Genomic DNA, 17422 nt, shown 5'->3' on the forward strand with positions numbered 1-17422 from the left:
TGTACCCGCACCACCAGAGAGCCACGCTGTACCCGCACCACCAAAGAGCCACGCTGTACCCGCACCACCAAAGAGCCACGCTGTACCCGCACCACCAGAGAGCCACGCTGTACCCGCACCACCAGAGAGCCACGCTGTACCCGCACCTCCAGAGAGCCACGCTGTACCCACACCACCAGAGAGCCACGCTGTACCCGCACCACAAGAGAGCCACGCTGTACCCGCACCGCCAGAGATCCACGCTGTACCCGCACCGCCAGAGAGCCACGCTGTACCCGCACCACCAAAGAGCCATGCTCTACCCGCACCGACAAAGAGCCACGCTGTACCCGCACCGACAAAGAGCCACGCTGTACCCGCACCACCAGAGAGCCACGCTGTACCCGCACCACCAGAGAGCCACGCTGTACCCGCACCACCAGAGAGCCACGCTGTACCTGCACCACCAGAGAGCCACGCTGTACCCGCACCACCAGAGGGGGAGAAAGATGAAGCCACTGCCGGGGTACAGACATGCTACACTACTGACCAGAGTCAGCCTGTGCAACCCAGAGTGAGCGAACGTCCAGCCGGAGGGATCACTGTTGCGGTTTCACCGGGTCTGGTAAGAGAGCCTGTTGGCCATTATTCATTACTGTTCCCAGGGACTGAGCCATTAGGAAGTGCCTAACCTGATATCCTCTGGGCCTTGTTGACCGCCACAATGAGCTCCAACGCTGGGCCTCCAGTCAAAAAATTAAGGGGGATGACACAATTTTTACAGCTCCAGGTGACACCAAACCTAGTGACGCCACTGTCCCAGAGCCCACAACAAGTTCCGGCACTGAGCTTCGGTAACTGGCAGCCAGAGTGCGCTAGCGTGGGCACCCAGGACATCTGCCACCTGGGGTCCCACAAGCGGCGATCGGCTTTCCGTAGCAGCCACCACCTCTCTCCCCACTGTCAGCCACACACACTCCTCAGCTCCTCCTCCTTCTCAGCTCCAATGTTCTAGTGTACACAGCCAGGAGGAGAAGGAGCCACAGAGGAGGGACACGACTTCAGTGTAAGAGCCGCGCTTCTGCTCTGAGGTCTGTGTATAGTTTACAGTGGAGGGGGACACAGTAACTGGGAAGGAGGCAGATAACAAATGCACACATGGATGAGGGGAGGGGGGGTAAGGTAGGGTGACCACATTTCTAAACTGCCATTCAGGGACACCCCCCCCCCCCAAAAAAAAAAAGATGATTTTTGACATTTTTTTGCTGATTTTTGGGGCAGGGGCGTATGAAAAAAGATTGTGGTGAACAGTGGACATGTCTTAAATTGCGCTAAATATTGGCTTAAAGGGGGTGTAGTGAACAGAGGGTGTAGACCATCCTACCTATAGCAACCCACACTATCAACACCACAACAAAGTGGCCCATTCTATCTCAACACTCCAAATCAGTCCATCATATCTAAGGCACCCCAAAGTGGACCACCCTAACCACAGCACCCCAAAGAACCCCACACCAGCGGGATGCACAGGGGGAGGTGGAGGGGGGGGCTGCAGAGTGGTCGGGGGGGCGCAGAGTAGTCAGAAGGGCAGTGGGATGCACAGGAGCACAATGGGATGGACAGGGGGATTGACAGGGGGACTGTGGGATGGACTGTGGGATGGACAGGGGGACTGTGGGATGGACAGGGGGACTGTGGGATGAACAGGGGGACTCTTACACATAAGGACTTGCCTCTGACTGTCTCCCCGACCTCTTGGTTCTCACTTGTTCCTAGTAGGCTGTTCCCTGAAGCCTGCGCTCTCCCTGTCAGACTCTTCTTCCTCCTCGCTGTCCTGGGACAAGGCGAGCGTCCCCTCCATGCCTCCTGTCTGCCATGTGAGTGAGAAGTGAATCCGCGCGGAGCTGTGCTGGAAACTACACTTCCCAGCGTGCAGCGCGGCACACGGAGCCCTCCATAGAGATGACTGGGGTGGGGGAGGCGGCTTGTGTAGCTTGTCTGAGCGGAGCGGACATGCTCCCTATCGGAGCGGAGTGGACCAGCCCAAGCTGAGCCGACCTGGCCCCGGCCCGAGCCAAGCAGATCCGCCCCCGTCCGTGCCATTTATTAGTGTAGCTGTGTGTCTTTATTTCATTCCGGGACACTATATTGTCCCGGAATGAAGGTGCCCGGGACACAGGACACAAATATGAATTCAGGGACAATCCCGGGCAATCCGGGACACGTGGTCACCCTAGGGTAAGGGGATATGTGCTGGGTGCTTTGGGAGGGGTCTGATCCTCCCCTCCCAAAGCAACCAGCACATATCCCCTTACCACCAAACGAAAAGATGCTGCATGCCTCTCTGTCCTCTTCCCGTGGCGTCCCTCTGTCCTCCTCCAATGAAGATGACAGGGCGGATCTTTAAAAGAAAGGGGTGTGGCCTTGACAGGAAGGGGTGGGTCATATTTAAATTAGGGGGTGCGCAAGCTCAGTCAGGCCTAGGGCAGCACAAAACCTAAATACACCACTGGGTTAATGTGTCCGCTGACACCAGTGCTGGGGGTTAATTTGTCCGCTGACACCAGTGCTGGGGGTTAATGTGTCCGCTGACACCAGTGCTGGGGGTTAATGTGTCCGCTGACACCAGTGCTGGGGGTTAATGTGTCTGCTGACACCAGTGCTGGGGGTTAATGTGTCCGCTGACACCAGTGCTGGGGGTTAATGCTGACAGCGGTGCTGGGGTAATAATGCGCCCCCTGACACCAGTGCTGTTTTTGAAGTTTGAAAGTTTGCATGCGGCCCTCATGGGATATGAAAACTTGTCTTGTGGCCCTCTGGTAATTTGAGTTTGAAACCCCTGGTCTAGAGGCATAGAGATCTGAAATATCCTGTTTATGGTGTCCACCACTCCCTTGCAATAGCATAGCTCCCAACTGTCCCTGATTTTGAGGGACTGTCCCTGATTTGGAGCAATGTCCTTCTGTCCCTCTTTCCCCCTCATTTGTCCCTCATTTTGGTCTGATCTATATAGTTGTATATAAAATACACTTTTTATTTCTCAAAAAGTGTTTCCCAGCACTAAACCTTTCATCCAAATTCTAAATTGCTGCATTTGTACATTTTAAAAGCCAATATAAAGGAATATAAAAAAAAGTCCTTGTGAATTTAATTAACCTTTTTTTTGGGTAATTCTTCTATAAGGGGGTGTGGCAGTGGGCGTGTCCTATGCCTACATACTTTGTTAGTAGATGTCCCTCATTCCCATCTCAAAATGTTGGGAGGTATGCAATAGGAATGTAATTTTGGGCACCTCCACAGTAGATGGATCAGGTCACCATGGTCTCGTTTACATCTAGTCCATAGCGGGGTGGGCCTGAGAACCATAATATACATTCGTGCCTGGTGATCTTTTACTTCTTCCATGTTGTTCAGATATCATACAGTAGATCTCCACCTCTATAAGGTTGTCTACCCCTGGTATGGATGAACAGTGTACCATCATGCAACAAGTTAACAGGTTGTCATGTGACACTTATATTCTTTGGCTTATAAAGATCTAAATATGTGTGCATAGAGAATGTGGCTCATTTGTCTCTGTGTATCAAACTTTGTTCATCCTCCCGTGTGTCAAACACTTATGCCGCGTACACACGAGCGGACTTTTCAACCGGACTGGTCCGACGGACCGAATCCGGCAGACAATCCGACCGTGTGTGGGCTCCATCGGACCTGCAGCGGACTTTTTTGGTAGAAAATCTGACTACCTTTAGATTTGGAACATGTTTTAAATTTGTCCGATGGACTCGAGTCCAGCTGAAAAATCCGCTCGCCTGTATGCTAGTCCAACGGACGAAAAACGACACTAGGGCAGCTATTGGTTACTGGCTATCAACTTCCTTATTTTAGTCCGGTCGTACGTAATCACATGCGAATCCGTCGGACTTTGGTGTGATCGTGTGTAGGCAAGTCCGTTCGTTAGAAAGTCCGTCGAAAGTCCATCCTAACTCTGTCGAAAGTCCGTTGGAAAGACCGTCAGACCTTTGATGCCGAAAAGTCCGCCCGTGTGTACGCGGCTTTAGTAGCATTTTAGAAAAATGTAATTTTAGGCCTGCTTCACACCTATGCAGGTGGCAGTTTGCATATTCCAGGTGCATTTTGCGTTTTTCAATACACATTTTTGATCTATTGAAGTCTATGGAACCAAAAACCAGGAAAAAATTCCCTGGCCCTTTCCATAAAATGCACAGATGTGAACTACATCCATAGGAAACCATGTTAAATGGACTGTAGTGTCTTTCTGCAAAACTAAAAACACACTAAAAAATGCATAGGTGTGAACCAGGCTTTAAGCAAAATACCAGTACTTCTATTAAATGATGTATGAATATGAAAATGTTCTTTACCTTTTTTTTAATGGAGTGTGTCACAGATATATAGCAGCCTATAGCAGTAATAACAGAATTTAAAAAGTAATTCTATTTAACACAAGTGATTATCTCATTGCCTTGCTTGTAATATTATGTTAATCAGGGTGATGGAGTTTTACTTTAGAATTTTGTTTATTCCTGAGGGAAATCAAAAGGTTTCTTCAGCCCGTGACAAATACAAAATGCTGAAATCAGCACAAGAATAGCCGGAGGAGAAACACTTCTTTGTATCTCATCAAGTATACACCGAGACATCGTATATTCTAATCAGCGGCTGTCACATGTCCCAGCTATACACATTCAGCCCCTCCATCTTTCTGTCCACTTTCTTCTGTCTAGTTTTATGAATTGTAAGGATCAGCTTCAGGTGCAAAGCTTGTAATGAGCCAGTCCACATACCAGAGTTCTTCTTAAGAAAACCTGCCCATGTCTATTCATCAATGAAAAAGCAAACATGAAAGTTTACCCTTGCAGGGCTATGTGTCAGTGTGGGGTAGAGGAACAGAGGTGTAGAATCCTTTAGTAAAGAATAGGCAGCATAGGTCCTCAGATTAGTGAGTGGGTTGTACTATAGACAGTGCCCTAGCCAGTGTGGGGCATCTTGGATAAGAGGGCTCAGTAGAAATAGTGCTGTGAGAGTCCGTCTGGAGGTTGGTTGGTCATGGAAAGCAGTGCAAGGCCTAAGGCATTAAGGCTCTAACTTTTGGAAGCTTTGTTTGGGAAAGCAAGAAAAAAGAGGTACACAACTAATGAGACTACTCACATCCCTTTTGGCATGGGATATAGGACACTGGCAAACCCCTAAAAGGTATGGGCTGTTCCTCAACTTGGCTCTCATATCTGCCGTTCTCTCTGCAGTTAAGGAATGTGCCGTCACCACTGGGATGACTAAAATGCTGTATATATGTAAATCAACCGTGTTTCAGTAAAAAGGTAAAATGTCTTCCATTGTGTGTACTCTTCCTTCTCCTAACCTCAACATAGGAATGTCTTTTGGATATGAACAGCTGCTCGGTGAAGCCGTTTTTAGGGTCCATTACCGTAAAGCTTGAGGAAGGTATGGAATGAAATGGGGCTGGGCCAGGTAAAGGTCTCCCAGGAGTGCTTAAGGGAGGATCCCATGCCCATAGCACTTCAGTGAGTCTAAGGGGGCCAACCTACGCAGGGCAGGACTGGCTTAAAGAGTATAGGTGCTCCACTACCACATGTCCCTACACATGGAAGAAATTCAGCCTAGCAGCCGAGTCTAAGCTGCCAAACAACATCAACTTATTCAGCCTCCCAACTATTTGGTTGCCCAGCTTGGCCTGGACAGGCTCTCCATCTGTTGAAGCACTGACTCACACAGTTTCTCTTTCATATGTTGGTTTGCTTCAGGTGCTGGTCAGTTTAGACCAGACAGGCCTGGACACGTATTCCCAGCGTGTCCACATACATGTTGTCTCAGCAGCAATTGTCACCACAGAAGTCCATGACTAAATGTAGGCTCTTACCTTGGGTTGCCAAAACCCACCTGTTGATCATCAGACTCCTCAATGGGCTACCTGTGACATCTATCACTACCAGAACTGCATTTACTGATTTACTGCATTTTCACAGTGACAGACAGTGCTTCCATTACCATTTGAATAATGGAAAAACTATTTGCTTATCACTTCTTTATTTAAGAGGGCAGCAAGGGTCATCACAAAACAATAGCATAACTCAACAGGATTGAGGAGCCGGAGAACATGCATTGTCATAATACATTTTCCATACAGTACTGTAAGTACAGTATCTGTACAGTAATATAAGACATGCATGTAACTAGAAAATAAACAGTTGTCAGGAATCCAGACCTCTGAGTCCATGTCTCCTAAAGCCTAGAACACACTATCATTTTTTTTCGGTTCAACCCAGCAGGAAAAAAACATACAGCCCTGGTTGGAGCTGCTGTTTTAACAATCCGATATTAGTACATAGATCTCCCCCACTGAGCTATTGTGTCCTGCAGGGGGGCATACACCCCCCCCCGAACACTCTGGTCAGCACTCCCAGCCATTGGCTGAGAGCACTGATCAGGAACCTGGCGGTGGTTTTTATTGAACCTGCCGATTTTAGCCCAGCGTTCGGCCCGTGTGTACTAGGCTTTATCCACTGTCTCTAGTCTTCCCTAGTTTGGCCAACAATTCTGATTATACTAAAACAAGCGGAAAAAAATGTGGAATAAAATATTTGGCATGTGTAGCGGGAAACAGTGGTATGGGTGGACTTATTTGGACTTATTTGCCAGTAAAAGGCCTCACGCGGGCGACCAAGGCCAGACACCACCCAGATCAGTGTATTTTTGTGGCAGGTACAGACAGGTATGTGTGATTAGCTGCGGACAGGAAGTCTGCATAGGCTGCAGGGGCAGCCTGTCTATTAAGGGTGCATGGGCGCCGCCCCCCCATCCATCGCCGCCTCTCCCTATCCATGCGTGATGTATGATGCATGAATTACAATGGCAGGGTTTTTTTAAGCACCTGATTAGAGCCAGAGGCTCTAATAGGCTTCAAAATAGGGTGTAGGGTGGGCTCATGGCGCAGAAAATGCGAACGGAGTCCATCCAGGTGTGTTACAACAGGGAATAAATATTCACTATTGAAACACTGATACTCCTCCCGGCCTCCCAGGAAGGAGCTGGAAGCCGCCGATGGAGGAGTGGACACAGAGCCGCTTTCCACCACCAGCTACTTACCTAGATGTGATAAGTGCCTGACTGACCAGCAGACAGCGGTGGGGGGGGTTGGTGGTTATTTGCCGCCCCCCCCCCCCCAAAAAAAAACATCAGCCACTACTGATAGGCTGATGCCATTCACAGCTATCTTCCACTGTTCATATGTAACTGTACATGGGCAGATGAGTGCCCAGTTTGCGTCCACCTGGCTGCTCATCTGTCCCTATCTGTAGGTAATCAGGTATACAGGTTGAGTGACTGCAGCTGATTGAAAACTCCTGGCCATACACACTAAAGCCTTGTACACATGATCGGATTGTTGGCCAACAAAACCATGGACTTTTGTCCAAAGGGCGTTGGCAAAAACTTGTCTTGCATACACACGGCCAAACAAATGTTGGCCAACAATTACGAACGTAGTGAATTACTACATTGTTTTTCAGCTCTTTAGCGCCACCCTTTGGGCTCCTTCTGCTAATTTCCTATTAGCAGAAGTTTGGCAAGTGTTGATTCGCGCAGTTTGTTTCTAAACGGCCGTTCCTCAACTAGCAATGTTGCGGAATCGGAGGAGATAACATGTTATTTATTATTGGTCTTGGAGTTATTGCTTTGACAATTATTTTTTTGGTCTAATAATGATTTGATTTGGTATATTTTCTATATTTTTGGATGAAAAGAATGTATTTTTTGGTTAAGTTCTATTGGCAGATAGCATGTCTAATTTATTTATTAGTTTTCTTTTTTTAATGCACAATAAAAAAAAATGTGGAGAATAATACTTGGCTATGTGTTTTACTTCAAATGACAGTTTGGGAGTAGGGAGTTACATTTTAAAAAATACAATATAAAATTGACAAGGGACACCAACATAGTTGTATCTTTGATCTTAAAAACTATGGGATAAGTGTTGTGGTAACTTGCCCAAAAAAATAAAAAAAAATAAAAGCATAATAATAATATTCTTGATATCACTAGAAAAAAAAAAGCCTTTGAAAATTAGTTTACAATAACTCCATCAGTATCACCAGCAAAGCAGCTTCATTATTATTCCATTAAAGAAGAAGAGAATGTGCGCTGCATTTGGAGATTTCATAATTTGCCACGTCACGAATGTTAATTCTCCATTACGAACGCTAGTTTACAAGAACGACCGCTTCTGGCTCGTCCTTGCTTCCAAGCATGCGTGTTTGTATTTTGGACTTTTGTCCGATGGACTTGTGTACACACGCTCGGAAGACCTGACAACACACATTTGTCCGCAAAAAATTTTAAAACCTGCTAGCCAACATTTGTTGGCGGAAAGTCCGACAACAATTGTCCGATGGAGCATACAGACGGTCGGATTTACCGCCAACAGCCTGACATCGCACATTTCCCGACGGGAAGTCTGATCGTGTGTACGCGGCTTAACGCTACAGAATTAAGCTGATCTGGGCATCGTATGGCCCTGGACATCCATGTGAATTAGGTCTAATGCCCCGTACACACAGTCAGATTTTCCGATGGATTTTCCATCGGATTTTCCGACACACAAAGTTTGAGAGCAGGATATAAAATTTTCCGACAACAAAATCCGTTGTCGGAAATTCCGATCGTGTGTACACAAATCCGACGGACAAAGTGCCACGCATGCTCAGAATAAATAAAGAGATGAAAGCTATTGGCCACTGCCCCGTTTATAGTCCCGACGTACGTGTTTTACGTCACCGCGTTTAGAACGATCGGATTTTCCGACAACTTTGTGTGACCGTGTGTATGCAAGATAAGTTTGAGCCAACATCCGTCGGAAAAAATCCTAGGATTTTGTTGTCGGAATGTCCGAACAAAGTCCGACCGTGTGTACGGGGCATAAGAATTCACAGACAGCAATAAAAGAAACTAAAGTGAATTTTTATCAATAGAGGTTCTAACCCAGGGGTGTCCAATCTGTGGCCCACAGGCCGCATGTGCCCCAAGACAGCTATGAATAAGGGCCACCGGAAACGGTAAATTTACTTAAAAATGCTAATTTTATTTTTTATAAAAATGCGTTTACACTTAGTAAACACATGCAGCGGAAGAAAAATTTGTCTCTTTCCTGGACTTTTATAAGTTTAATCTTCCTAAAGAAAAATTTCCCACTCTTCACAGCCACGCCTTTTTCATGTCATTGGTTTTCGGCAGCCCCTATATGTGTGAGCAACTATTTTTAAGGATGAAGCACACAAAGGGAAAAATTAGAGCCCAAATATCTTATGAGCTCCTTGAGAATTTATTGAGAATTGCTACTTCATCCACCCAACCAGATATTGATGCGTTAGTTTATTAAAAACAGTGTCAAATATTGCTCTATTTTTATGTTGCCCTCTTTTATTTTTATAATAAAAAAAATTACAAGAAAAATGTTTTATTCAGATAGATACATTATCTATATCAGTGATCGCTAACTTGATACACGTGATGTGCCTGACTTTTTCTGCTCATCAGCTCTCCTAATGCCCTGTACACACGGTCGGACATTGATCGGACATTCCGACAACAAAATCCTAGGATTTTTTCAGACGGATGTTGGCTCAAACTTGTCTTGCATACACACGGTCACACAAAGTTGTCGTAAAATCCGATCGTTCTGAAGGCGGTGACGTAAAACACGTACATCGGGACTATATTGGCAGTAGCCAATAGCTTTCGTCTCTTAATTTATTCTGAGCATGCGTGGCACTTTGTGCGTCGGATATGTGTACACACGATCGGAATTTCTGACAACGGATTTTGTTTTGTTTTATAGCAAGCTCTCAAACTTTGTGTGTCGGAAATTCCTATGCAAAATGTGTGATGGAGCCTACACATGGTCGGAATTTCCGACAACAAGGTCCTATCACACATTTTCCATCAGAAAATCCTATCGTGTGTACAGGGCATTAGGCAACTTTCACACTGAAGCGTTGTGGGAGCTGGCGGTAAAGCGGCGCTATATTTAGCGGCACTTTACCGTCGTTTTAGCGGTGCTATTCGGCCGCTAGCGGGGCAGTCTTAACCCCCACTAGCGGCCGAAAAAGGGTTAAAACCGCCGGCAAAGCGTTTTGCAGGCGGGTTTGGAGCGCTGCTCCATTGTTTTCAATGGGAAGGGGTGCTTTAGGAGCGGTAAATACACCGCTCCTTCAGCGCTCCAAAGATGCGGCTTGCAGGACTTTTTAGACCGCCCTCCAAGCGCACCGCTTCAGTGTGAAAGCCCTCAGGGCAATTACAGCTTGAAGTCTTTTGTGGTATTTGTGGATGAGGCTCTTTATCTTCTCAGATGGTAAAGCTGCCCATTCCTCTTGGCAGAAAGCCTCCAGTTCCTGTAAATTCTTGGGCTGTCTTGCATGATCTGCACGTTTGAGATCTCCCCAGAGTGGCTCAATGATATTGAGGTCACTAGACTGAGATGGCCACTCCAGAACCTTCACTTTATTCTGCTGTAGCCAATGACAGGTCGACTTGGCCTTGTGTTTTGGATCATTGTCATGTTGGAATGTCCAAGTACGTCCCATGCGCAGCTTCCTGGCTGATAAATGCAAATGTTCCTCCAGTATTTTTTGATAACATACTGCATTCATCTTGCCATCAATTTTGACCAAATTTCCTGCGCCTTTATAGCTCACACATCCCCAAAACATCAGCGATCCACCTCCGTGTTTCACAGTAGGAATGGTGTACCTTTCATCATAGGCCTTGTTGACTCCTCTCCAAATGTAGAGCTTATGGTTGTGGCCAAAAAGCTCAATTTTGGTCTCATCACTTCAAATGACTTTGTGCCAGAAGGTTTGAGGCTTGTCTCTGTGCTCTTTGACGTATTGTAAGTGAGATACTATGTGACATTTGCGTAGTAATAGCTTTCTTCTGGCGACTTGACCATGCAGCCCATCTTTCTTCAAGTGCCTCCTTATTGTGCATCTTGAAACAGCCACACCAGATGTTTTCAGAGAGTCCTGTATTTCACCTGAAGTTATTTGAGGGTTTTTGTTTGCATCCCAAACAATTTTCCGGGCAGTTGTGGCTGAAATTTTAGTTGGTCTACCTGACCGTGGTTTGGTTTTAACAGAACCCCTCATTTTTCACTTCTTGATTAGAATTTGAACACTGCTGATTGACATTATCAATTCCTTGGATATCTTTTTATATCCCTTTCCTGTTTTATACAGTTCAACTACCTTTTCCTGCAGATCCTTTGACAATTCTTTTGCCTTCCCCACGACTCAGAATCCAGAAACGTCAGTGCAGCACTGGATGAAAGATGCAAAGGTCTGTCAGGAGTCCAGAAACTCATTGAACTTTTATACACACACACTTATTTCAAGTAAACAGATCACAGGTGAGGATGATTAGCCATTCAAACCCCTTTGTGTCAACTTGTGTGCAAGTTATCAGGCCAAAATCACCAGGGTATGTAAAATTTTGGTCAGGGTCATTTGGGTAGTTAAAAAAAAAACATTAAACAGTTGATTGATAATAAATGGCTTCAGCCAACACTAACCATGAGTGAAAGAAAAGTTTTTGTGTTATCATTCATATTCTCTGAAAAATGGCCAATAAATCCTAAATTCTGCCAGGGTATGTAAACTTATGAGCACAGCTGTATATAATGCCACATATTAGGGGGTTCAATCATAAAAGTGAGTGTTTGGTGAATGTCAAATTCACTGTGTTATAAATATGCCCCCTATTCTGGGATACACCAGAGATCTAAAGAGAAACTAGAATGGTCTTGAGTAGGGATGAGCCGAACACCCCCCTGTTCGGTTCGCACCAGAACATGCGAACAGGAAAAAAATTCGTTCGAACACGCGAACGCCGTTAAAGTCTATGGGACACGAACATGAATAATCAAAAGTGCTAATTTTAAAGGCTAATATGCAAGTTATTGTCATAAAAAGTGTTTGGGGACCCGGGTCCTCCCCCAGGGGACATGAATCAATGCAAAAAAAAGTTTTAAAAACGGCCGTTTTTTCAGGAGCAGTGATTTTAATAATGCTTAAAGTCAAACAATAAAAGTGTAATATCCCTTTAAATTTCATACCTGGGGGGTGTCTATAGTATGCCTGTAAAGGGGCGCATGTTTCCTGTGTTTAGAACAGTCTGACAGCAAAATGACATTTGGAAGGAAAAAACTCATTTAAAACTACCGCGGCTATTGCATTGCCGACAATACACATAGAAGTTCATTGATAAAAACGGCATGGGAATTCCCCACAGGGCAACCCCGAACCAAAATTAAAAAAAAAAAATGATGTGGGAGTCCCCCTAAATTCCATACAAGGCCCTTCAGGTCTGGTATGGATATTAAGGGGAACCCCAGCCAAAATTTTAAAAAAAAATTGACGTGGGGTTCCCCCTAAATTCCATACCAGACCCTTCAGGTCTGGTATGGATTTTAAGGGGAACCCCGCGCCAAAAAAAAAAAAAAAAAAACGGCATGGGGTCCCCCTAAAAATCCATACCAGACCCTTATCCGAGCACGCAACCTGGCAGGCCGCAGGAAAAGAGGGGGGGACGAGAGTGCGGCCCCCCCCCCCTCCTGAACCGTACCAGGCCACATGCCCTCAACATTGGGAGGGTGCTTTGGGGTAGCCCCCCAAAACACCTTGTCCCCATGTTGATGAAGACAAGGGCCTCATCCCCACAACCCTGGCCGGTGGTTGTGGGGGTCTGCGGGCGGGGGGCTTATCGGAATCTGGAAGCCCCCTTTAACAAGGGGACCCCCAGATCCCGGCCCCCCCCCTGTGTGAAATGGTAAGGGGGTACAAAAGTACCCCTACCATTTCACTAAAAAACTGTCAAAAATGTTAAAAATGACAAGAGACAGTTTTTGACAATTCCTTTATTTAAATGCTTCTTCTTTCTTCTTTCTTCCTTCATCTTCTTCTTCTTCTGGTTCTTCTGGCTCTTCTGGTTCTTCCTCCGGCGTTCTCGTCCAGCATCTTCTCCGCGGCGTCTTCTATCTTCTTCTCCTCGGGCCGCTCCGCACCCATGGCATGAGGGGAGGCTCCCGCTCTTCTCTTCATCTTCTTCTCATCTTCTTCTCTTCTTCATCTTCTTCTTCATCTTCTTCTTCTTCTTCCTTCTTCTCTTCTTCCTGTCTTCTCCGGGCCGCTCCGCAGCCATGCTGTGGCATGGAGGGAGGCTCCCGCTGTGTGACGGCGTCTCTTCGTCTGACGGTTCTTAAATAACGGGGGGCGGGGCCACCCGGTGACCCCGCCCCCCTCTGACGCACGGTGACATGACGGGACTTCCCTGTGGCATTCCCCGTGACGTCACAGGGAAGTCCCTCAAGTCACCGTGCGTCAGAGGGGGGCGGGGTCACCGGATGGCCCCGCCCCCCGTTATTTAAGAACCGTCAGACGAAGAGACGCCGTCACACAGCGGGAGCCTCCCTCCATGCCACAGCATGGCTGCGGAGCGGCCCGGAGAAGACAGGAAGAAGAGAAGAAGGAAGAAGAAGATGAAGAAGAAGATGAAGAAGAGAAGAAGATGAGAAGAAGATGAAGAGAAGAGCGGGAGCCTCCCCTCATGCCATGGGTGCGGAGCGGCCCGAGGAGAAGAAGATAGAAGACGCCGCGGAGAAGATGCTGGACGAGAACGCCGGAGGAAGAACCAGAAGAGCCAGAAGAACCAGAAGAAGAAGAAGAAGATGAAGGAAGAAAGAAGAAGCATTTAAATAAAGGAATTGTCAAAAACTGTCTCTTGTCATTTTTAACATTTTTGACAGTTTTTTAGTGAAATGGTAGGGGTAAGTACCCCCTTACCATTTCACACAGGGGGGGGGCCGGGATCTGGGGGTCCCCTTGTTAAAGGGGGCTTCCAGATTCCGATAAGCCCCCCGCCCGCAGACCCCCACAACCACCGGCCACGGTTGTGAGGATGAGGCCCTTGTCCTCATCAACATGGGGACAAGGTGTTTTGGGGGGCTACCCCAAAGCACCCTCCCAATGTTGAGGGCATGTGGCCTGGTACGGTTCAGGAGGGGGGGGGGGCCGCACTCTCGTCCCCCCCTCTTTTCCTGCGGCCTGCCAGGTTGCGTGCTCGGATAAGGGTCTGGTATGGATTTTTAGGGGGACCCCATGCCGTTTTTTTTTTTTTTTTTTGGCGCGGGGTTCCCCTTAAAATCCATACCAGACCTGAAGGGTCTGGTATGGAATTTAGGGGGAACCCCACGTCAATTTTTTTTTTAAATTTTGGCTGGGGTTCCCCTTAATATCCATACCAGACCTGAAGGGCCTTGTATGGAATTTAGGGGGACCCCCACATCATTTTTTTTTTTTTATTTTGGTTCGGGGTTGCCCTGTGGGGAATTCCCATGCCGTTTTTATCAATGAACTTCTATGTGTATTGTCGGCAATGCAATAGCCGCGGTAGTTTTAAATGAGTTTTTTCCTTCCAAATGTCATTTTGCTGTCAGACTGTTCTAAACACAGGAAACATGCGCCCCTTTACAGGCATACTATAGACACCCCCCAGGTATGAAATTTAAAGGGATATTACACTTTTATTGTTTGACTTTAAGCATTAATAAAATCACTGCTCCTGAAAAAACGTCCGTTTTTAAAACTTTTTTTTGCATTGATCCATGTCCCCTGGGGCAGGACCCGGGTCCCCAAACACTTTTTATGACAATAACTTGCATATAAGCCTTTAAAATTAGCACTTTTGATTTCTCCCATAGACTTTTAAAGGGTGTTCCGCGGCATTCGAATTTGCCGCGAACACCCCAAATTGTTCGCTGTTCGGCGAACTTGCGAACAGCCAATGTTCGAGTAGAACATGAGTTCGACTCGAACTCGAAGCTCATCCCTAGTCTTGAGTAATTTTTTTATTCAGTGTACATATTTTTATATCAGTCTATTTTACTAATACTATACAATCTGTTTTTTACATAAACATTTAAGAAACTACAAAAAACCCCTGAGGACCTTTAGGTTATCTAAAGAAACATCATAGCAATACCTGCAGAACTTGAATCTTTTTATGAAAAAAGAAGACATATTATTTATTAATGTTTTCATCTGCAAAACACGCATATTCCCAGTTGAATCCGTTTGAAGAAATGTGTGAATCCTGTATGGATTTTTGGTGAAAACTTGCATGAACAGTGTTTTATATAATATGTCACTTTAAACCAATACTGAGACCCAGTCTTTACAGTCAGTAAGGTAACTTGCTAACTCAACAAGATCTAAAGGCGGTGTCAACTCACCAAGAAGACTCAGGGGGAAGTCCAATAGAGTTTATTGCAGGCTGGCAGATTATAAAGGATGTTTTTTGAGTATTTCTTGCAACGGAAAAAAAACATTTGGGATAATAAGACTTCTGAAGCTCCAAAAGACTTAACCCAGCAAAGGTTAAAATGAAAGTATCTGAAAATCATAGTGAGGGTGGAAGGACCAACTAACTTATTAAGGTCTGTAGTGGCAGAACAGGAGGTAGGAACAGAGGAACATACCAAGAGCACAAGATGTCAAATAATAACAGGCTGCTGTGGTAGGGTTGCCACCTTTTCTTCAAGTCAAACCCGAACACTTCAGCGTCGCACAGAATTCTTTTTTCATAGTATGATAGATAAACTATGCATAGATGTTGCTATTAAATAGCATGTCTAATCATATGAAGTTAATCACAAGAGTCTCCCTTTACATCAGAGTCTGCAGAGTTCCCCCTTTACATCAGAGTCCACAGATTTTCCTTTCACTGTAAGGCAGGGGCGGATCCAGAGTCTAGTCTCGGGAGGGGCACTGCCAGAAAATATATTTTTTTGGGGTACTTCTATCGGTGAAATGGCTGGTGTTGGCGCTTCAATCATCACGGCACCATGGTTGTTATGGTGTCAGGATGATTGAAGCGCATTATTACTATTATTACATTGTTATAAAAAATTAAATAGTTTAACTCACCATAATGCAGAATCAGTGGGAGCCCCGAGTGTGTCACTTGCCACGTCACCTGTCACCAGATGCAGATTGTCACTTGCCACGTCGCCTGCCACATGTTGCGGATTGTCACTTGCCACGTCGCCTGTCACCAGATGCAGATTGTCACTTGCCACGTCGCCTGCCACGTTGCGGATTGTCACTTGCCATGTCACTTGCCACGTCGCCTGCCACATGTTGTGGATTGTCACTTGCCACGTCACCTGTCACCAGATGCAGATTGTCGCCTGCCACATGTTGCGGATTGTCACTTGCCACGTCGCCTGTCACCAGATGCAGATTGTCACTTGCCACATCGCCTGCCACGTTGCGGATTGTCACTTGCCACGTCACCTGTCACCAGATGCAGATTGTCACTTGCCACGTCGCCTGCCACATGTTGTGGATTGTCACTTGCCACGTCGCCTGTCACCAGATGAAGATTGTCACTTGCCACCTGCTAAGGTGGTCTCTTGTGTCCCAGAGACAGGCAGCAGAGAGATGATGTAATCTCTCTGCTGCCGCAGCTGCCTGCATGATGAGGGGGAAACTGCAGGGATGCAGGGCGGGCGCCGGGCGGTGAGAGATGATGTCATCTCTCTGCTCCCCCGCCCGCCGGCTCCCTGATTGGCCCAGCAGCCCGCCCACAAACACATGGACTGTACAAACCATTGAGAATCAGACCTGAGTGTTTGAAAATCGCGCTGCTTTGTATGGAAGTTACCGCTACGCGACCTCTTTTGGATTCAACACTATGAGGAGCGGCACATGTCAGCGGCGGCTATCTCACTCCCGGAGCCGCCCAGCGGCTCTCCCACTCCCGGAGCCGCGTAGCGACTTTTTCACTCCCGGAGCCGCCCAGCGGCTCTGTCACTCCCGGAGCCGCCCAGCGGCTCTGTCACTCCCGGAGCCGCCCAGCGGCTCTGTCACTCCCGGAGCCGCCAGCGGCTCTGTCACTCCCGGAGCTGCCCAGCGGCTCTGTCACTCCCGGAGCCGCCCAGCGGCTTTCTCACTCCCGGAGCCGCCCAGCGGCTTTCTCACTCCCGGAGCCGCCCAGCGGCTTTCTCACTCCCGGAGCCGCCCAGCGGCTCTGTCACTCCCGGAGCCGCCCAGCAGGTCTGTCACTCACGGAGCCACCCAGCGGCTCTGTCACTCCCGGAGCCGCCCAGCGGCTCTGTCACTCCCGGAGCCGCCCAGCGGCTTTCTCACTCCCGGAGCCGCCCAGCGGCTCTGTCACTCCCGGAGCCGCCCAGCAGGTCTGTCACTCATGGAGCCGCCCCAGCGGCTCTGTCACTCCCGGAGCCGCCCAGCGGCTTTCTCACTCCCGGAGCCGCCCAGCGGCTTTCTCACTCCCGAGCCGCCCCAGCGGCTTTCTCACTCCCGGAGCCGCCCAGCGGCTCTGTCACTCCCGGAGC

The 17422-nt window shown here is 47.4% G+C and overlaps 1 protein-coding gene across 1 annotated transcript in view; it reads right to left on the reverse strand.

Annotated features, from left to right (window-relative positions):
• The window catches only part of RRAS (RAS related), a 134040-nt gene extending 117269 nt beyond the window's left edge, over positions 1-16771 (reverse strand). The window contains exon 1 of the mRNA XM_073602171.1: positions 15993-16771. Within this exon, the coding sequence (XP_073458272.1) occupies positions 15993-15995 (3 nt within the window). The 5' untranslated portion in view covers positions 15996-16771. The remainder of the gene's footprint in view (positions 1-15992) is intronic.
• Positions 16772-17422: the final 651 nt, after the last annotated feature.

This window comes from Aquarana catesbeiana, linkage group LG10, assembly GCF_042186555.1.
Source record: "Aquarana catesbeiana isolate 2022-GZ linkage group LG10, ASM4218655v1, whole genome shotgun sequence".
NCBI lineage: Eukaryota > Metazoa > Chordata > Amphibia > Anura > Ranidae > Aquarana > Aquarana catesbeiana.